Genomic DNA, 17,820 nt, shown 5'->3' on the forward strand with positions numbered 1-17,820 from the left:
TCTTCATCAGATTGGGCACGCTTGAAAAGATTACCTAAGATTGCTTTTTCCTATCATCTCCTTTAGGATCTCTTAACATGGTGCTCCAGCTCTTTGAAGTCTCTAATATAACTGACGCTGGGTCACCGCTGGGTCCTTGGCAATTACTGCGTTGGTTTTTCTGTTGTGTGATTGGATTCTTCGAGAGCTGCTTGTCTCATGTTTAACTGAGATTACAGATGACCTTGTGATCGTTGTGTTGAGTTAGCAAACATGGAATTTAATATTCATTTAGGCCTCCAAAAATGTGCCAAACATGTCACAAAACCCATTTTGTTCTTATCTTTCACTGATGTTACAAAGTTGGCTTTTTTCTAATTAATTTCACATGCTATACGAAACCAGTCAAAACCATAACTGTCAGCTATCAAAATCTTATAATTTGTTATTTTGGAAACCTTTAATTTGTTACTTAACAAGAAAATAAGTGCCTTTTTCTGAAAAGAAAGTAAACATTTTCAGTACCTTTCTGGTAAAAAACAAACAAACAAACAAAAGAAACATAAAAAGCAAAGTTAATTTAGCTGATTTAAATGATTGTTTCTCTGTCTACTATGTCTACTGCAGCATTATTATTGTTAGTATTTCTGAAAGAGAAAGAATGGGGGAGTGATGGATTCAAAGATACACTGAGAAAGAGAATGAAGACAAGAAAGGGAAAGAGGGCAAGAATCTACCAGTTGAAGACAATTAATCATAGATTCCTGCCTGTCCATAAAGGAAGCCAAAGTACTCTTCAGTTTTGAAGCTTACGTCCTCAGTTACCTGGATTTGCCCTTTATGGTTGTTTATCATAAGCTGGGACCAATAAATGTCAAAATAAAAACGCCTCTGTATTTATTCTTTCTAAGTGGTTTACTTAACCTCATTGACATCTTTTTAGGGATTTTGCTCTGATATGCTGGTATGACACTTCTGCTGGCTATGTTGTGACAGAATCCGTCACACATTTTAGATTTTTGTGCATTTTTTGTATCCATGAGGTGTTAAAATATGTTAACCACTTGGTTCTTTTCGACAAAAATACTACACTCTGAGTTGCTTTGTCTTAAGATAAATCCATAATTCGTCAGAATTTCATTGTGGGAGTTTTGCACCCTAAATGCTTTTCCATTTTAAAGAGCTGTTTTATTGTGTAGCTTCTATATAATGCATCTCCAAAGAAAGATCAGGACATCCTGTAGTTTAGCTTTAGACAAAGAAAGCTGAAGTCATTATGTTGTTTTCACATATGGGTGCGGTTAGCGATGTCCTGATTAGGAGTTGTTTTTTTTTTTAAATCAGTCTGTGTCAGTATTTGCTAACACCTAGTCCCGGTCTGATGCTTCTTTAAAGGCAGTTTTGTGTAAATGCCTGGAAAATCAGTAGCTTTATAGAAATAGTTAATAATTTTGGTGTCTTTATTCAGTATAAATCCAAATTTGTTGATTCTGGAAGTTGAAGGTAACGGCTGGTCCAAGTGGGGCCCAGACCAAAATGGACTTCATGTTAAAATATTCTAAATTTTAACATAGTTTGTGTTTTTGTTGTTTTTATGGACTTGCCTGTAAAAATTGCCTATAAGAGCTAAAGTTAGTACTTTTGTTCTGCCTTGCAAAAAATGTTTGGAAAAATAAAACCTTTTTGTGTGATAGTGTGATAAAAATCTAACTCTATTCAGTTGGAAACCAAACTTTGCATAAACATAAACTTTGCATTAGTTGTTGTGTCTGAGTGTTTATTAGATAACCTTCTCCAGAAACATGTTTTTTTATTACACCTTACCAAGTAATGTGACTTTTGTGTTACAGCATATTTATAAGACTGAAACAACCATACAGTACATTGCTAATGGAGTGATGAGATCGGAGTGATAATGAAGTGATAATTGTGCAACCAGCATGACTATCTGTGTGCATTTCATTCCTTGTGATGTTTGTGATGATCACGCTGATAATGGATGGATCACATTACCAACTGTAGTGGAATTAAGAAGAGCTATTGCACACTCATGTGCCAAGATGCAAATGTTTACTTTTTAACTTGCGTAAAAGCTGGCAGGGAGAAGTTAAGTGTACGGGGTTGAAACGTGTGAGGTCTGGAGTTGTGTATGCGTACATAATAAGGGTTTTAGGTGATTTCACAACATTGCTTATGACAGTTTCACACCTGTATTGCAGGAAATGTGTAGAAGAATGAGTGAACAGGTAGACACAAGACCTCATTTTGCATCTGAATCAAGAATTTATTTTTTCTGGACATGAACCTTTCAGAAAAAAATCCTTTTTTTTTGTCTTTTCTTTGATCTCGGCTGATAAGATAAACATCCTGAAGTAGACTTGACTTGCGGCGTGAATGAGCCAGCATAAAATGATGCTGGTAATCACATAAGGGATGCTGTGGTTCTTCTTTGAACATCACGATAGACTGTGTGAGTGTCTGTTGCAAAATAAATAAAAAAGTTTCCCGGGACTGTACAGTGATTGCACAGATATAATCATGTCAAGGATTTCACATCTATAATCAGTAGATGAAAAGATAATTATCAAAGAAGTAAACACCACTTGACTTTTGAGAGTTAATTCTGCTGCGCTTGGTTGTTTTGCAGTCTGGAAAAATAACCAGTGATGCAAACTGTGACCACTTTGGTAGGATTTAAGTTTTTACCATTGCCATAATGTGTCAGAGGTGATATCCTGAGCAAAATCAGATATCAGCTCTCATATAGAGCACTAATTGCAGTCTGAGAAGGACAAAGTCAAACAGAGAGGACGTTCAGCACACAAGATGTATTAAACTTGCAGGCAGATCTAAAGCTGGAAAATATGATTTCTAGACATAAGACCTCTTCCTCATTTAAAAACGTCTTACTTTGGGTGAATACAGAATTTGCACACCTAAACCGGAAATAATGATTTGCATTTTTTTTGTTTGTTCTACTGAAAAAGGCAAAGATAAGAATATATTTGGGTCCCTAGGCCAGTCATAGAGAGAGGATGTAAATGTAAACTGTGGGATTATGTTTTACAATATTTTGTACAATATAGTGTGATGACAATTTTATTTCATAAAGTGAAAATACTCTGCCATCCAAAAGTATTTCCCCATTTTGTCACATTACAGCCACAAATTTAAATTTATTTTATAAATATTTTATGTTGTAAACTAAAGTAAGGCAGTGGAATAATGTGCTGCCTTGTTTGTTTATCCATTTCTTTAACAAATACAAATCTGAATCTAAACATGACTGCACAGCCTTTTTCATTTTGATATCCCCATATAATCCAGCGCTATCAATGTACACCATGTGAGATATTCTTACGTGTTGCTCTGTTAGACTGGCAATTTTTTTAAACTCTCCTTCATCGAAATGTAGTGTAGAAAGACTCTTGTTTACTTTTGCAGTGGAGCTGAAGGATCCACTGTTGAAGAAACTCCATCCATCACTCAGTTTTTTGTACAGTGACAAAAAACTTATTCTTTCATCCCATTTCTCTCTCTGTGTTTCATTCCCATCATATTACAGAACATTTTTTAAAAATGTGGCTTTGATATTGTTGCACCAAAAAGGTGCAGCAATATCTGCTCTCTCTAAAATGGGACTTACTGAAAATGTGCAATGACCTCCTTAACAACTAGAATCTCCTCTGTCTTTACTGGTAAACAACATAAGGGTTGTATTTCCAGGCCATGTGAACAACTACAAATCTGTAATCCAGCTGCACCACGTCTCCTTAGATAATATTCTGATTATTATTTTCTTTTATCCAGCTCATGTTTATGTTGAGATCATTGTTCACAAACCATGCTACAAAGTAGTTTGTAAAGTTGGACAACACAGCTGTGTTCTTCTTCACTCCTGCAGATTTCAAGACTCTGCCTTGTGCTGAAAGTCTTGGGTGTATTGAGTGAAGAGAAACAGTGAGAATACAGGCCCCTGGGGGCTTGCTTCTACTACTGACCACCCTGTCTGACACTAAACGTTCCAAAATAAAATTCAGAAACAGAAACGTAGCAAAGATTGCAAAGTAGAAGTGACTTTGAACAAAACTCCAGATCTTGCAGTCTTTAGGTTTTTAGAGTCAATTCCATATCTTGAATATCTCTCTTTGTCAGTGATGATCATAATTCTTGCTGCTGTTTATACACTTTTTTTCTTCTCAGTGATCATTATTTCACTCTAATGATCCTAATGTTGTTGCCTAAAAAGTTGAAACATGATTTGATGAATATGTGCTGAATGCTGCAGAAGGGCTGCATGGAATTAGAAGCAGACATAGGCAGGCCCAGACACCCACCATGGCAGAGAATTTGTTTGGAATTCATGTCTGCAAGGAAAATGTGAAACAGAGTGCCTCAAATCATCAGATTTTTGATAGCCTATTTTACGCTTCCTTCTTTATTTCTTCACTCCTTCCACTCATTGCTTGTTTTTATGTCTACTCACTGTGTGTTCTTTGTATTTCCCTTCCTTTCTGTTTTAGTGAGATGATAAAAACAAACCGTAAGGAACCTGAGTAATTATTAGTGAAAATGACTGACTGATGAAGGAAAACCTTGGACTTGGTGTTCCCTCGCCCGGACGCGGGTCACCGGGGCCCCACTCTGGAGCCAGGCCTGGAGGGGGGGCACGATGGCGAGCGTCTGGTGGCCGGGCTTTTACCCATGGAGCCCGGCCGGGCTCAGCCCGAAGAGGAAACATGGGCCCCCCCTCCCATGGGCCCACCACCCGTGGGAGGGGCCAAAGGGGTCGGGTGCACTGTGTGATGGGTGGCGGCCAAGGGAGGGGACCCTGGCGGTCCGATCCTCGGTTGCAGAAACTGGCTCTTGGGACGTGGAATGTCACCTCTCTGGTGGGGAAGGAGCCGGAGCTAGTGCGTGAGGTCGAGAGGTTCCGGCTAGAAATAGTCGGTCTCACCTCGACGCATGGCTCTGGTTCTGGAACCAGTCTCCTTGAGAGGGGCTGGATATACTTCCACTCTGGAGTTGCCCAGGGAGAGAGACGTCGGGCAGGAGTGGGCATACTTGTTGCTCCCCATCTCGGCGCCTGTACGTTGGGGTTTACCCCGGTGAACGAGAGGGTAGCATCCCTCCGCCTACGGGTGGGGGGACGGGTTCTGACTGTCGTTTGTGCTTACGGGCCGAACGACAGTTCAGATTACCCACCCTTTTTGGAGTCCTTAGAAGGGGTACTGGAGAGTGCTCCTCCTGGGGACTCCCTTGTTCTGCTGGGGGACTTCAACGCTCACGTGGGCAACGACAGTGAGACCTGGAGGGGCGTGGTTGGGAGGAACGGCCCACCCGACCTGAACTCGAGCGGTGTTCTGTTGCTGGACTTCTGTGCTCGCCATGGATTGTCCATAACGAACACCATGTTCAAGCATAAGGGTGTCCATATGTGCACTTGGCACCAGGACACCCTAGGCCGCAGTTCGATGATCGACTTTGTCATCGTTTCATCGGATCTGCGGCCGTATGTCTTGGACACTCGGGTGAAGAGAGGTGCGGAGCTGTCCACTGACCACTACCTGGTGGTGAGTTGGCTCCGGTGGCGGGGGCGAAAGCCGGTCAGACCTGGCAGGCCCAAACGTGTTGTGAGGGTCTGCTGGGAACGTCTGGCGGAATCCCCTGTGAGACGGAGCTTTAACTCCCATCTCCGGCAAAACTTCGAACACGTCCCGGGGGAGGTGGGGGACATGGAGTCTGAGTGGACCGTGTTCCGTGCCTCCATTGTCGAGGCGGCCGATCGGAGCTGTGGCCGCAAGGTTGTCGGTGCCTGTCGCGGCGGCAACCCTCGAACCCGTTGGTGGACACCTTCGGTGAGGGATGCCGTCAGGCTGAAGAAGGAGTCCTATCGAGCCTTTTTGGCCTGTGGGACTCCGGAAGCAGCTGATGGGTACCGGCGGGCGAAGCGGCATGCGGCTCGGGTGGTTGCTGAGGCAAAAACTCGGGTGTGGGAGGAGTTTGGAGAGGCCATGGAGAAAGACTTCCGCACGGCTTCGAGGCGATTCTGGTCCACCATCCGGCGTCTCAGGGGGGGGAAGCGGTGCAGCACCAACACTGTTTATAGTGGGGATGGTGTGCTGCTGACCTCTACTCGGGACGTTGTGGGCCGGTGGGCAGAGTACTTCGAAGACCTCCTCAATCCCACCAACATGCCTTCCACTGAGGAAGCGGAGCCTGGGGACTCTGGGTTGGGCTCTCCAATCTCTGGGGGCGAGGTCGCCGAGGTGGTTAAAAAGCTCCTCGGTGGCAAGGCCCCGGGGGTGGATGAGATCCGCCCGGAGTTCCTTAAGGCTCTGGATGTTGTAGGGTTGTGTTGGTTGACGCGACTCTGCAATATCGCATGGACATCGGGGGCAGTTCCCCTGGATTGGCAGACTGGGGTGGTGGTCCCCCTGTTCAAAAAGGGGGACCGGAGGGTGTGCTCCAATTATAGAGGGGTCACACTCTTAAGCCTCCCTGGCAAGGTCTATTCAGGGGTCCTGGAGAGGAGGGTCCGTCGGATAGTCGAACCTCGGATTCAGGAAGAGCAGTGTGGTTTTCGTCCTGGTCGTGGAACACTGGACCAGCTCTACACCCTCAGCAGGGTCCTGGAGGGTGCATGGGAGTTCGCCCAACCAGTCTACATGTGTTTTGTGGACTTGGAGAAGGCGTTCGACCGTGTCCCTCGGGGAGCCCTGTGGGGGGTTCTCCGGGAGTATGGGGTACCGGGCCCTTTGATACGGGCTGTCAGGTCCCTGTATGACCGGTGTCAGAGTCTGGTCCGCATTGCCGGCAGTAAGTCGGGCTCGTTTCCGGTGAGAGTTGGACTCCGCCAGGGCTGCCCTTTGTCACCGATTCTGTTCATCACTTTCATGGACAGAATTTCTAGGCGCAGCCAAGGTGTTGAGGGGATCCGATTTGGTGGCCTCAGGATCTCATCTCTGCTTTTCGCAGACGATGTGGTCCTTTTGGCTTCATCAGATCGTGATCTGCAGCTCTCGCTGGATCGGTTCGCAGCCGAGTGTGAAGCGGCCGGGATGGGGATCAGTGCCTCCAAATCCGAGGCCATGGTCTTGAGCCGGAAAAGGGTAGAGTGCCTTCTCCGGGTCAGGGGGGGTGTCCTGCCCCAAGTGGAGGAGTTTAAGTATCTCGGGATCTTGTTCACGAATGGGGGAAGAAGGGAGCGGGAGATCGACAGGCGGATTGGCGCAGCGTCTGCTGTCAAGCGGGCGCTGTACCGGTCCGTCGTGGTGAAGAGAGAGCTGAGCCAAAAAGCGAAGCTCTCGATTTACCGGTCGATCTACGTTCCCACCCTCATCTATGGTCATGAGCTTTGGGTCATGACCGAAAGAACGAGATCGCGGATACAAGCGGCCGAAATGGGTTTTCTCCGTAGGGTGGCTGGGCTCTCCCTTAGAGATAGGGTGAGAAGCTCAGTCATCCGGGAGGGACTCAGAGTAGAGCCGCTGCTCCTTCACATCGAGAGGAGCCAGTTGAGGTGGCTTGGGCATCTGGTCAGGATGCCTCCTGGACGCCTCCCTGGTGAGGTGTTCCGGGCACGTCCCACCGGGAGGAGGCCCCGGGGAAGACCCAGGACACGCTGGAGGGACTATGTCTCTCGGCTGGCCTGGGAACGCCTCGGGATTCCCCCGGAGGAGCTGGAAGAAGTGGCTGGGGAGAGGGAAGTCTGGGCCTCCCTTCTGAAGCTGCTACCCCCGCGACCCGACCTCGGATAAGCGGAAGAAGATGGATGGATGGATGGATGGATGACTGACAATTTGCAAGTGTTAAATAAAACATACATTCAATTGACGATTTTCTATTTAAAATGTTTCTAAAGTGTGCCTCAAGGACATCTGGACTGACTTTTTTCCTGTGTGGACACTTCTTGGGTTGCTATCAACATATTGTTCTAATAATGAGCTGTGTTCTGATGGTAAACCCACTGGGATGTTTGTGAGATGACATATCTTGATTTCAGTATCTTGCAGCTCCTGAAAGTCTCAGCCCTGTTTTGCTGTATAGCAGCAAGGTGGGGTTTAGTTTAATGGCAACGAAGGGATAAACACAATACTCGCACAAAATCGTATACATTTTGCCATACACATGTTATATATTTACGCTGGAACAAACCATTGATTTACAATTTGCAGCCAGCTCCAAACAAGAATAAATGGCAAGATAAAAATTCCAGATAAACAAAGGAGCAGCTGATCTGTTGGAAAGGTTAAATGCCTTACTTAAAATAGCTATCTTCAAAATGACACGCGTGCGCGCACAAACACAAATTTGTCGACACTGGAAACATCTCAGGGTATCATGGTCTGCAGCTGCTATTGATATCAAGGCATGCAGGGGGTGTGCACGTTTCATAGCTCGCCGCCAATTCTTTCTCTGTGTGTGTGTGTGTGTGTGTGTGTGTAATTCATAATGAATCCCATTCACTGAATCATGTGATATGAAGCTGGCATTGTTGACGGCTGTGACTGCTCGATTAGTCTGGTCCATCGCCAACAAATAAAAGACATTCACTTGTCTCCACACTAGGCAGTTATTGTTCTATGGTGGAGTCTATTGGCAATATTTATGTTTATTAGCTAAAATTCTTTTTCAGCTAATATTTATTCTAAACCAGGGTTGTCAAATACCAGGCCTCGAGGGTGCCTTGACAATCTTATTCCTGGATCTTCGCCTTGTTTCTGAAATCTTGAATTAAGTGGTTGATTTGCCTTCCCATCGTGTTGTCAAGTTCTATAGTTATGCAAATGATCTCATGATTATTTTTTTGTGTTCAAGCTGAGAATCATAGCCATGTATCATAGTATTCCTTCCAATTACTGCATTTGCTTAGATACATAACAGCCAATCACAATGTGCAAATCAAAATACTTCACCAAGCAGCAGACATTATTGCAAAACAGTAGGATTAAGTAAAACACAAGAAGGCATAACACAATAACTACTTAAATTTAGAATGTCTAGTTAAGCACACAAATATTATTGTCCATTTTAGGTAACATTTCATATTGTTTATTTTACTTTTCAGTGAGACCAGCACTATAAAGCTCGTTTAAGCATTCACTGATTAGTGAATTAGCATTTAACCAAAGTGGAAATCATTAATATTTTTTATTTTACTTGTATTTATTTTGTGCTTGCCTTCCTCAAGACACTGTCAACTTTATTGAAAATAAACACCAATAAAATTGGTGTTTATTGTCAATAATGTCTTCTAAAGCACATAATTACCCAGTCGTTTTTTTTTAAATTTCCGCAAGGTTGGCCACTGGTGGACTTTATTCCCTCCTCCACTGTGGTTAGCAAATTTTCTGGGAAAAACCCTGTATATTATTGATGATAACAAAATACAATCACCTCACAACATATTATTCAAACATCTCAGATGGACTTCATTTAGTATTACAGGGAAACATTTGCTTGCTTTATTTGGTTTGGCTGTTATTGTTATTATTGTCATAATTTTAATAGCATTTTTCTATTTTTATGTGAAACTGTACTGTGAAACAGGTCATGAAAAATCCTACCATCATGAGTAAAACTGTCTACAAATGGACTGCAGAGAGACTGTTGAACCTTCCTGTATAGGAAGATAAATATGGCTGGTATTTTGTTGTCAAGAGAATAACAATAGCTTCAATAACCGTGGCTAATGACGTGTTGAGCTGAGGTAGGGAGATGATGCTAAAGCCACTGCGGCAGACACACGATCAATTTGCAGTTGTAGTTGAACATTCTTTCAGCAGGGAGTGTTAAGCTCTGCACTCAAAATAAACCACCAGCTGTGGTGTTCCTAAAAGTACTAGTGTGTGAATATATGTGTATTAGAAGGAAACAGCTGTCCTCATAGTGCCACAAGTCCATTGATGCTAGAGACTGTAGCTATGAACCAGCCTTTAAGGGAAAGGGCTTTTATCATGTTCCATGTATGACTGTATTAGAAGCAAAGCTCTTGATTTGTTAGATTAAAAGTTAATAAAATGACATAATTTATGAATTAATAAATGTTGTAAAAACCATTTTAGTCTTTATTTAAAAATTTATTAAAAAAAATTAAATCAAGTCAAATAAATTAGACTGCCATTGAAACTTAATTTATTTTAACAGAAAGCCAGATAATGGATAGGTTTATTATATAAAAACTGACTTAAATATAGAGGTATTCACTTAAAATTGGTTGGGTTTCCATTTGCGTAAAATACTGTATAAATGCTGCATGGCATGGAGACTATCAGCCTGTGGATATGCTTAGGTGTTAGCTAAGGTGAGCTAAGGTTAGCTAAGTGAGGTGGCTTATAATAGATAATAAAGCAAGTATTGGTACAGTAGCAGTGTTGGAAGGTGATCTCCATCAAGCTTGCTGGCAGAAGGAAGTGCTCTAAAATTCCCATCATGAGACCTTTATTTCCAAGCTGTACTTTTATTATTAAAAAATTAAAACAGTGCAAATCAAGGAATGCAATAGTTGTTGCCCATATCTTGGATACATCTTTGTGTTGCAGGTGTTGTAGTACTGACTCCAGCTGCAGCCCACGCCTTGTTGACCTCTACTAGACTCTTGAATAGGTTTTGGTTCACAGTCCTCTCCAGGCTGTGGTTATCCCTGTTGCTTACAGCTTTTCCTACGGCACTTTATTCCCCACAGTACACTTTCCACTAGTGTGCTTAAATACACTTTGGCGCTGATCTTCTTCTTTTGGGAAGTGTAAGGGACGGTTTAATGAAAAACTGTTCAGTTGTTGTCAGCCAGAGCAAAGTGAAACCACAGTCAAATTCCTTTTCTATGTGCATAAACCTGGCGAATAAATCTGATTCTGATTTATTGGTCACAACATTGCCAGAACAGAACAATTTTATGATAGAAATGTTTTTATTGGTCTGATGTAATATTCGAATTCCTGATAAATTTAGCATTTGCAAATGTGCAGAATAAAAAATTTAAACATATGGCTTTAGGTGTAATGAATATATGCACATAGAATGGAAATACTGAAATAAAAAGAATATATAATTGCATTCTAAGTTACTAAGATCCATTTATCTAGAACACCATGGAGAGGTCACCAGTCCATCACAGGGCAACGTAGCGACACACAGGACAAACAACCATGCAGAGAAATTTGGAGAAACCAACAAACTTGCAGAAAAACCCCAGGTCAAGATTCGAACCCCGCAGCCTGAAAATGAAATAAAATTGATTTGTAAAAATGACTTTGAGTGTCTTGATGAATTTTTTTAAGTACAAATGCAAGAAAAACTGAACTCTATTTCTGAGTTTTTTGAACATCCTTCCAAAACAATGGTTTTGTTTTATTTTATTCTCACCTACCGTTTAGTCAGACACCAATATCATTGCATATTCCACATTTTCTTAATGTTGTGGAGCATTACCAGATAAGCTACCCTTTAGCACATAAACCAGAAACAGCTAACCTGCTCTCCCGTGGTCTGTTCTGCAGATATCCGGGAGACAGCATTCGTCTATGCCATCACAGCAGCAGGGGTGACACACGCCGTGACCCAAGCCTGCAGCATGGGAGAACTCCTTCAATGTGGATGTGAAGCGACCAGAAACAAAGCTCCTCCAAGGCCGCCTTCATCTTCCTCATCTGGGGACGGGGTTAAATGGGAGTGGGGCGGTTGCGGCGATGATGTCGAGTTTGGTTATGAAATGTCCAAAAGGTTTATGGATGCCAAGAGGAGGAGAGGGAAAAGTGATATCAGGACACTCATTAACCTCCACAACAACGAGGCTGGGAGGCTGGTAAGAAACACGCTGATAAGTTTCTCTTTTTTCCGCTTAATTATTAGTGTGGCGTGCTTTGTAACTGCTACTGTGTTTAACGCTGATCACATGTTTCAAAGATGTTGCCTGTTCTTTGGAATTCATCCTTCATTCCTCAAAAGAGAAAGACAGCCTTTAGCTGTATTTGTGGAGTACCGTAAGCTGATATTTTTACAAGAATCAGATTTCTGAAACAAAAAAAGAAGAGCGTGCCACATATTTTGCATTTAAGCCTTCGAGGCAAACAGCTTTTACCATTTTCACAGTCACTGAAGGAGATTTAACTTCATTTCACAAGTAATTAACTATCGCTATGGTAGTTTTTTCTTTAATGCAGTTCTGTCTTCTTGTGAAAAAATGTTGCACAAGAGTCACATTCAGTTATTAAGTTAATTTAAAAGGAAAGTACAGAGGAACGGAGGAGACAAAGATTTTTGGGATGTGGTCCAATTAAAGCATTAGTGACAAACCATTTTGAGCATTAAAAAACGGCACGCTAATTCCCAGAGGCTGAGAAACAAGCGTGCTGCGATGCGTTCACATTTCTGTTTGTGTGCATGCAAGCATACACCTTTACCCCTTTAGTTAGTGTGTGAGTATATGCCTAAATGGACAGGTGTGTGTGTGTGTGTGTGTGTGTGTGGCTCCATGTCAGCGTGCGGGGGTGCATGTGTGTGTGTGTGTGTGTGATGGGTTAATTATGTGCAGTATAAGTGAATGATCTGTTGTCAAGGCTTGTTAGATGTAGGAAGGCCAGAGGCAACATGGATGGGAAAGGGGGTGGGGAAAAATTCCTTTGGAATAGCGTCTGCTTTTATCTTACCTATCTATCAGTTAGTGTTTGCGTGTGCTTGCGTGTGTGTGTTTGTGTGATCTGGTGGCTTTGTGTGTGATAAATTATGTCAGCACAATAATAAATTTTAAATTCCTTAGTGGATTTGTCATTTGTCTGAAGCAAGAGTACCTCCATTTGAGGTTCAAGTTATTTATTTTTTATGAAGTTTTTCTCTCCTGAGGGTTTTTTTTTCTTTCACCTAGCTGCTGTCCCTCACTTCTCTTTTCACACCTTCTCCCACTAGGCTGTGAAACTCCACATGCGGACTGAATGCAAGTGCCATGGACTGTCAGGCTCATGCACCTTGCGCACGTGCTGGAAAAAGATGCCTCATTTCCGTGAAGTGGGCGACCGCCTGCTGGAGCGCTTCAACGGTGCTTCCAAGGTGATGGGCGGCAACGATGGGAAGACCCTGATACCCGTCGGCCTGAACATAAAGCCGCCGGACAAGCAGGATTTGATATACTCTGACGAGTCTCCAGACTTTTGCCTTGCGAATCGGAAAACGGGCTCGCTGGGAACAAGGGGGCGCATGTGCAACAGCACGGCCATGGACATCAGCGGCTGTGACTTGCTGTGCTGCGAGCGAGGCTACAGGGAGGAGACGGTGGTGTTTGAGGAGAACTGCCTGTGCCGCTTCCATTGGTGTTGCGTTGTCCAGTGTAAAAAGTGCATGGTGCGAAAAGAGCTTAGTCTGTGTCACTGATGAACTGAGGTAGAGTATTCATATACTTTAATTATAACCACTTCTGTTACTTTTTAGGTTCTTGCTTTTGTATTGTTGATGTGAAAGAAGGAAAGGATGTAGACTTCCATGGTTATCCATTTTATATATGTTTTTACAGCCAAATAACACATGTGACACCTTTGATTTGACATTTAAAACATGTTGTTGGAGTTCTATGAGTTCTGAAAAAATTTTAAACTTTCCAAACTACCTACTATCTGTTTTTTGTGGGGTTTTTTCAGTTATTTTTTTGTCCGCGGACCAAAGAATGTTCTCTTCCATTAAATAAAAGGCAGAATGCATGGAGGGTCTATTATTGACTAGCTAGGCAAGTATAATGACTGGTTCACATGGTGAGATTTTCAAATCTCAGATACTCCTCTTAGGTAATAACAGGTTTGGACCTACATTGTGTGACATATTACAACATGGCAAACACACCACACAGACTTCACTCACAAACATTCAGATGCCAGATGGAAAATCCCGCAAAAGGTGAAACATGGCTGACTGGGAAGAACCAGTGGCAGTACTTTATGGATTACATTTAGCAGAGAGAAAAAAACAATAGAACAGGACATCTCCAACTTCCACCTGTCTTTCTGGTGTACTGTGGCAGTTTGTCTTCTGTGTTCTGACTTCTCCTCCATGTTTCTGTCACCTTGCATACTGATTGGCTACATGTCACATTCAACAGGCTGCTTATCCACGGGGAACATCCTACATCACAACATGTTGAATATCCCAGATTTGAGGTAATTGCAGTCCTGATGTCCTTCCAAGCAGTCTAGAGATCACTCTTAACACACCACACAATGCAGAAATATCTCATAATATTATCTTCAGAGCCACCACAATATACAGAGTCTTTAAGATTGTCAAAAGATGAAAGATCCAGGCAAAAATTTGCATTAATATCTTGCTGTGTGAACCAGGCTCAAGTCTTCTCCCTCCACAACATTTATAACAGAGCTCAGTGTAGCTGTTAAACCAAAGAGGTGTCCGGATCATTAAAATGATTTCTCTGATGTATTCAATACAAAATGGCAAAGAACCACACCAGTTATGATATAAACGTGCAAGGTTGTAGAGAGTCTGTTTTGTACTGTTTGTTATTTAAATTTCTTCATAGACGTTGTGGTCTGTTTTCAATATGCTGTAGGGTAATACAAACATAAAGCATTATGGATATTAATGTCGACATTCAATTACTTTGTTTCATTTTGATATACAGTATGTGTTAATGGAATTACTGGTATTTAGCATTGTAGTCATTTTTTGTCTTCTATAAATCACAAGTAACAAGAAAAACTCACATTTGACAGTTGAAAACTACATTTAGCAGATATTTTTAAATGTTTGGATTATGTTTTTATTTCTCTTTAAATATTTGCAGTGCAAAACTTTTCACACCCCTTGAACGTTTACTCTTTTGATCATTTTAAAAACTCTGACTTCATGTATTATGGCAGAGATTTTATGTGCTAGACCAACACATATCAGAGCATATTTGGAAAAAAGGTATGAAAATTATGCATTTTCAATTTCTTTTTACAAAAACAAGTGCTATTTGTGTGATGTGCATTTCTGTTTACCCTCCTTTACTCTGATACCTCTAAATAAAGTTCAATTCCACCAATTGCCTTTAGAGGTCCTATAATTATTAAACAGTCTACTTGTATTTTATCTTAGTATAAATACAGCTTTTATGTGAAGACCTTTAAGGTTTGACAGAGAAAAGTCTGTTGGTTGTTCACTCCTCAAATCTGGCTTATTTGTGTGTTCGAATGGCCTAATCAAAGGCCACACCTAAATCTAATTCAGAATCTCTGGCAAAATTTTGCTGTTAACAGTTTCTAATCTGACTGAGATTGAGCTATTACAAAAAATAAGCAAAAATCTCAGATCCAGATGTGCACAGTTATTAGATATACCTTAAAACCATGATGATTTAAGCTGTAAATATAATGATAAATGGTTCTTAAATACATGACATTTTTTTCAGATTTCAGTAAGTTTTGCTTTCCATCCTTTTTCAACTCTTCCACTTTAAGTGTCTTCGTGTTGGTCTGTTGCATAAAATCCCCCCAAACGCATTTTGGCCTCTGGCTATACAGTAATACAACAAAATGTGAAGAAATTCAAGAAACATAAGACAAGGATGATTTTACCTACAGCAAGAGTTTCTTCAAAAAACTGGAAAGACCAATCGATTCCCTTCTAAACATTCTTAAAAACATCTACAGATGTGTACATGAGGCAGGAAAGTGGTTGGGGTTAATCAAATGAGCTAACCAAGACTGACTTTCAATATCTTTTGTTTTTAAGGCTTTATGGACTAGAAAAGTAAAGTTTTTGACATATTTCTCCTGCAAGGACTGATCAACCTTAAGCAGACCAAACAAGTGTTAGGTGGTGTATGATTCAGGATCACAACAGAAATTTGTATAATTCTCCTGCACATTTTGGCCGGAAAGCAAGTGAAAAACTTCTCACCTACAACTCTCTCATTACATTTACAAAAACATGTAAAATTTGTGATTTCCTCAGAAGTAAAAGCGGAGCCCTTATTTTCTTTACCTTGTGGCATCAAGAAATCATTTCTGTTGGTTATTTTTCATTAGATTTATATACAGAGCTATTAAAATAATGCACTTTTGGTTGTTAGCTGATTTTTGAGATAATGACACACATAATGTATGTGTGTCTGTATGCTTGTGTGTGAGAATTTGTACTGAAAAACCTACCCACGACTATAAAAGTTGGCCAGTTATGAGCATAATCTTCTGTGTAGTAGATAAAGAATGTGCTACACCTCCCATACGGAACAGGACACTTTTAACCGCTGATTGTTTCATTAGAAGAGTGTTTCTCATAAACCTATTATGTGATGTTATTTAGACTTTCATGGCCTATTACATACACAATGTAATGTATAATGAACCCATTGTTTCAGCTTGTTTTATAAAGGGTTTTTAAAGTTGGTGTGAATGTTTCATATTATTTTGCCATTAACTAGTCAGTGACCTCTGTGTTTTCTTCTCATTGGTTGTGTATTATGACTCATATTTAAATGATGGTTTGAAGTTATATTGTTAGTATCACACAGAACCATTTTGGAGGGCCAAAAATGATCAGCTTTGTTACAAACGATTGATTATCCTGCTATTAAAGTCTATTTTGTCAATTAACTGTTAATGTCACTTTAATTCAAGATTACCAGTAATGTTTATTTACAAGACTAACCATTGACTATGATAATAGCTTTAAAATAAACCTTGTTACTTTCATATAGTGTGTAAATTGGGTTGATGACACAAGGCACCAAGGATAAACATTTACATACAACGATAAACAACAGACAGTAAGGTTTCTGTATACATCCTGCATTAGTACACAATGTGATGGACAAATTGTGTGCATCATTGGGGTCAAGGGTGGCGCAACCAGTGGTTGCTAGTTAAGAGGCGGGGTACACCCTGAACTGGTTTCCAGTCCTTCACTGGGCAATTTATTCATGGTATACCAATACCCACACATCCTCACACACACAAGGACAACTTATAGAGATTAATTATTCCAACAATCATGTTTCTGAATTTTGGGAGGAAGCCAGACTACCTGCAAAAAGACACAAGGCTGGGATTTGAACCTGTGACCTTCTCACTGCAAGACAAAATGTTACCAATTGCTCCATTGTGCAGTGGATCCCTTAACGATTTTTTGTCTAACATTTAATCAGCTTAAATTTTTCATTTTCTTTTAGATCAATTAGAACAATCCAAATAATACAAGAAAAAATTAGGAAACTAGCAAGCCTGAGAACACGATCCCATCAGTGAAGTTTGGAGATGGAAGCATCTCCAAACTTGTTGTGTAGAGGTTTTGCTGCAGGAGGGACTGGTGCATTCCACAAAATAGATGGAACTATGAGGAAAGAACATTATGATGAAACACTAAAGCAACACTTCAAGACATCAGTCAGACAGTTTAAAGGTTTTGTGTTTGGACAGTGACCCTAAGAGCACTATCAATATGGATACAAGGGTAAATAATACAAAAAAGTCTTAACTGCTTTCAATAACTTCTAAAAAAGTAAGGGACAAGAATTTCAACGTAAAACCTTGAACCCTGCATCTCTAACAGTTGCTGAGTTTATAAACTTGGTCATAATCATAGCATTTTATGACCAATGTGCTATAACTAAGTGTTTTTTTTTTCTCAAAGATGACATGTGAGAATCCAATGTCACCAAAACTCAATCTGCTCAGCTAAAAAGTGGTAAAGAAAGAAATAGCCAATTTGTTTTGGAATGATAAGTCCAGTTTAACAGCATGAAAAGATGTGAAATAAGCAAGACATGTTGCATAGCTAAAGCTCTTCTGTGTATAAAAATATATTTCTGCAACTATTAAATGTTGTCAATTTTATGATTTTAAAAACTAGATCTTT

The 17,820-nt window shown here is 41.1% G+C and overlaps 1 protein-coding gene across 1 annotated transcript in view; it reads left to right on the plus strand.

The window, feature by feature from the left end:
* The window catches only part of wnt6b (wingless-type MMTV integration site family, member 6b), a 34,611-nt gene extending 18,052 nt beyond the window's left edge, over nucleotides 1–16,559 (plus strand). The window contains exons 3-4 of the mRNA XM_028023447.1: nucleotides 11,481–11,785; nucleotides 12,886–16,559. Of these exons, the coding sequence (XP_027879248.1) occupies nucleotides 11,481–11,785; nucleotides 12,886–13,347 (767 nt within the window). The 3' untranslated portion in view covers nucleotides 13,348–16,559. The remainder of the gene's footprint in view (nucleotides 1–11,480; nucleotides 11,786–12,885) is intronic.
* The last annotated feature ends 1,261 nt before the right edge of the window (nucleotides 16,560–17,820 follow it).

The sequence above is a fragment of the Xiphophorus couchianus genome, chromosome 7 (genome assembly GCF_001444195.1).
Source record: "Xiphophorus couchianus chromosome 7, X_couchianus-1.0, whole genome shotgun sequence".
NCBI lineage: Eukaryota > Metazoa > Chordata > Actinopteri > Cyprinodontiformes > Poeciliidae > Xiphophorus > Xiphophorus couchianus.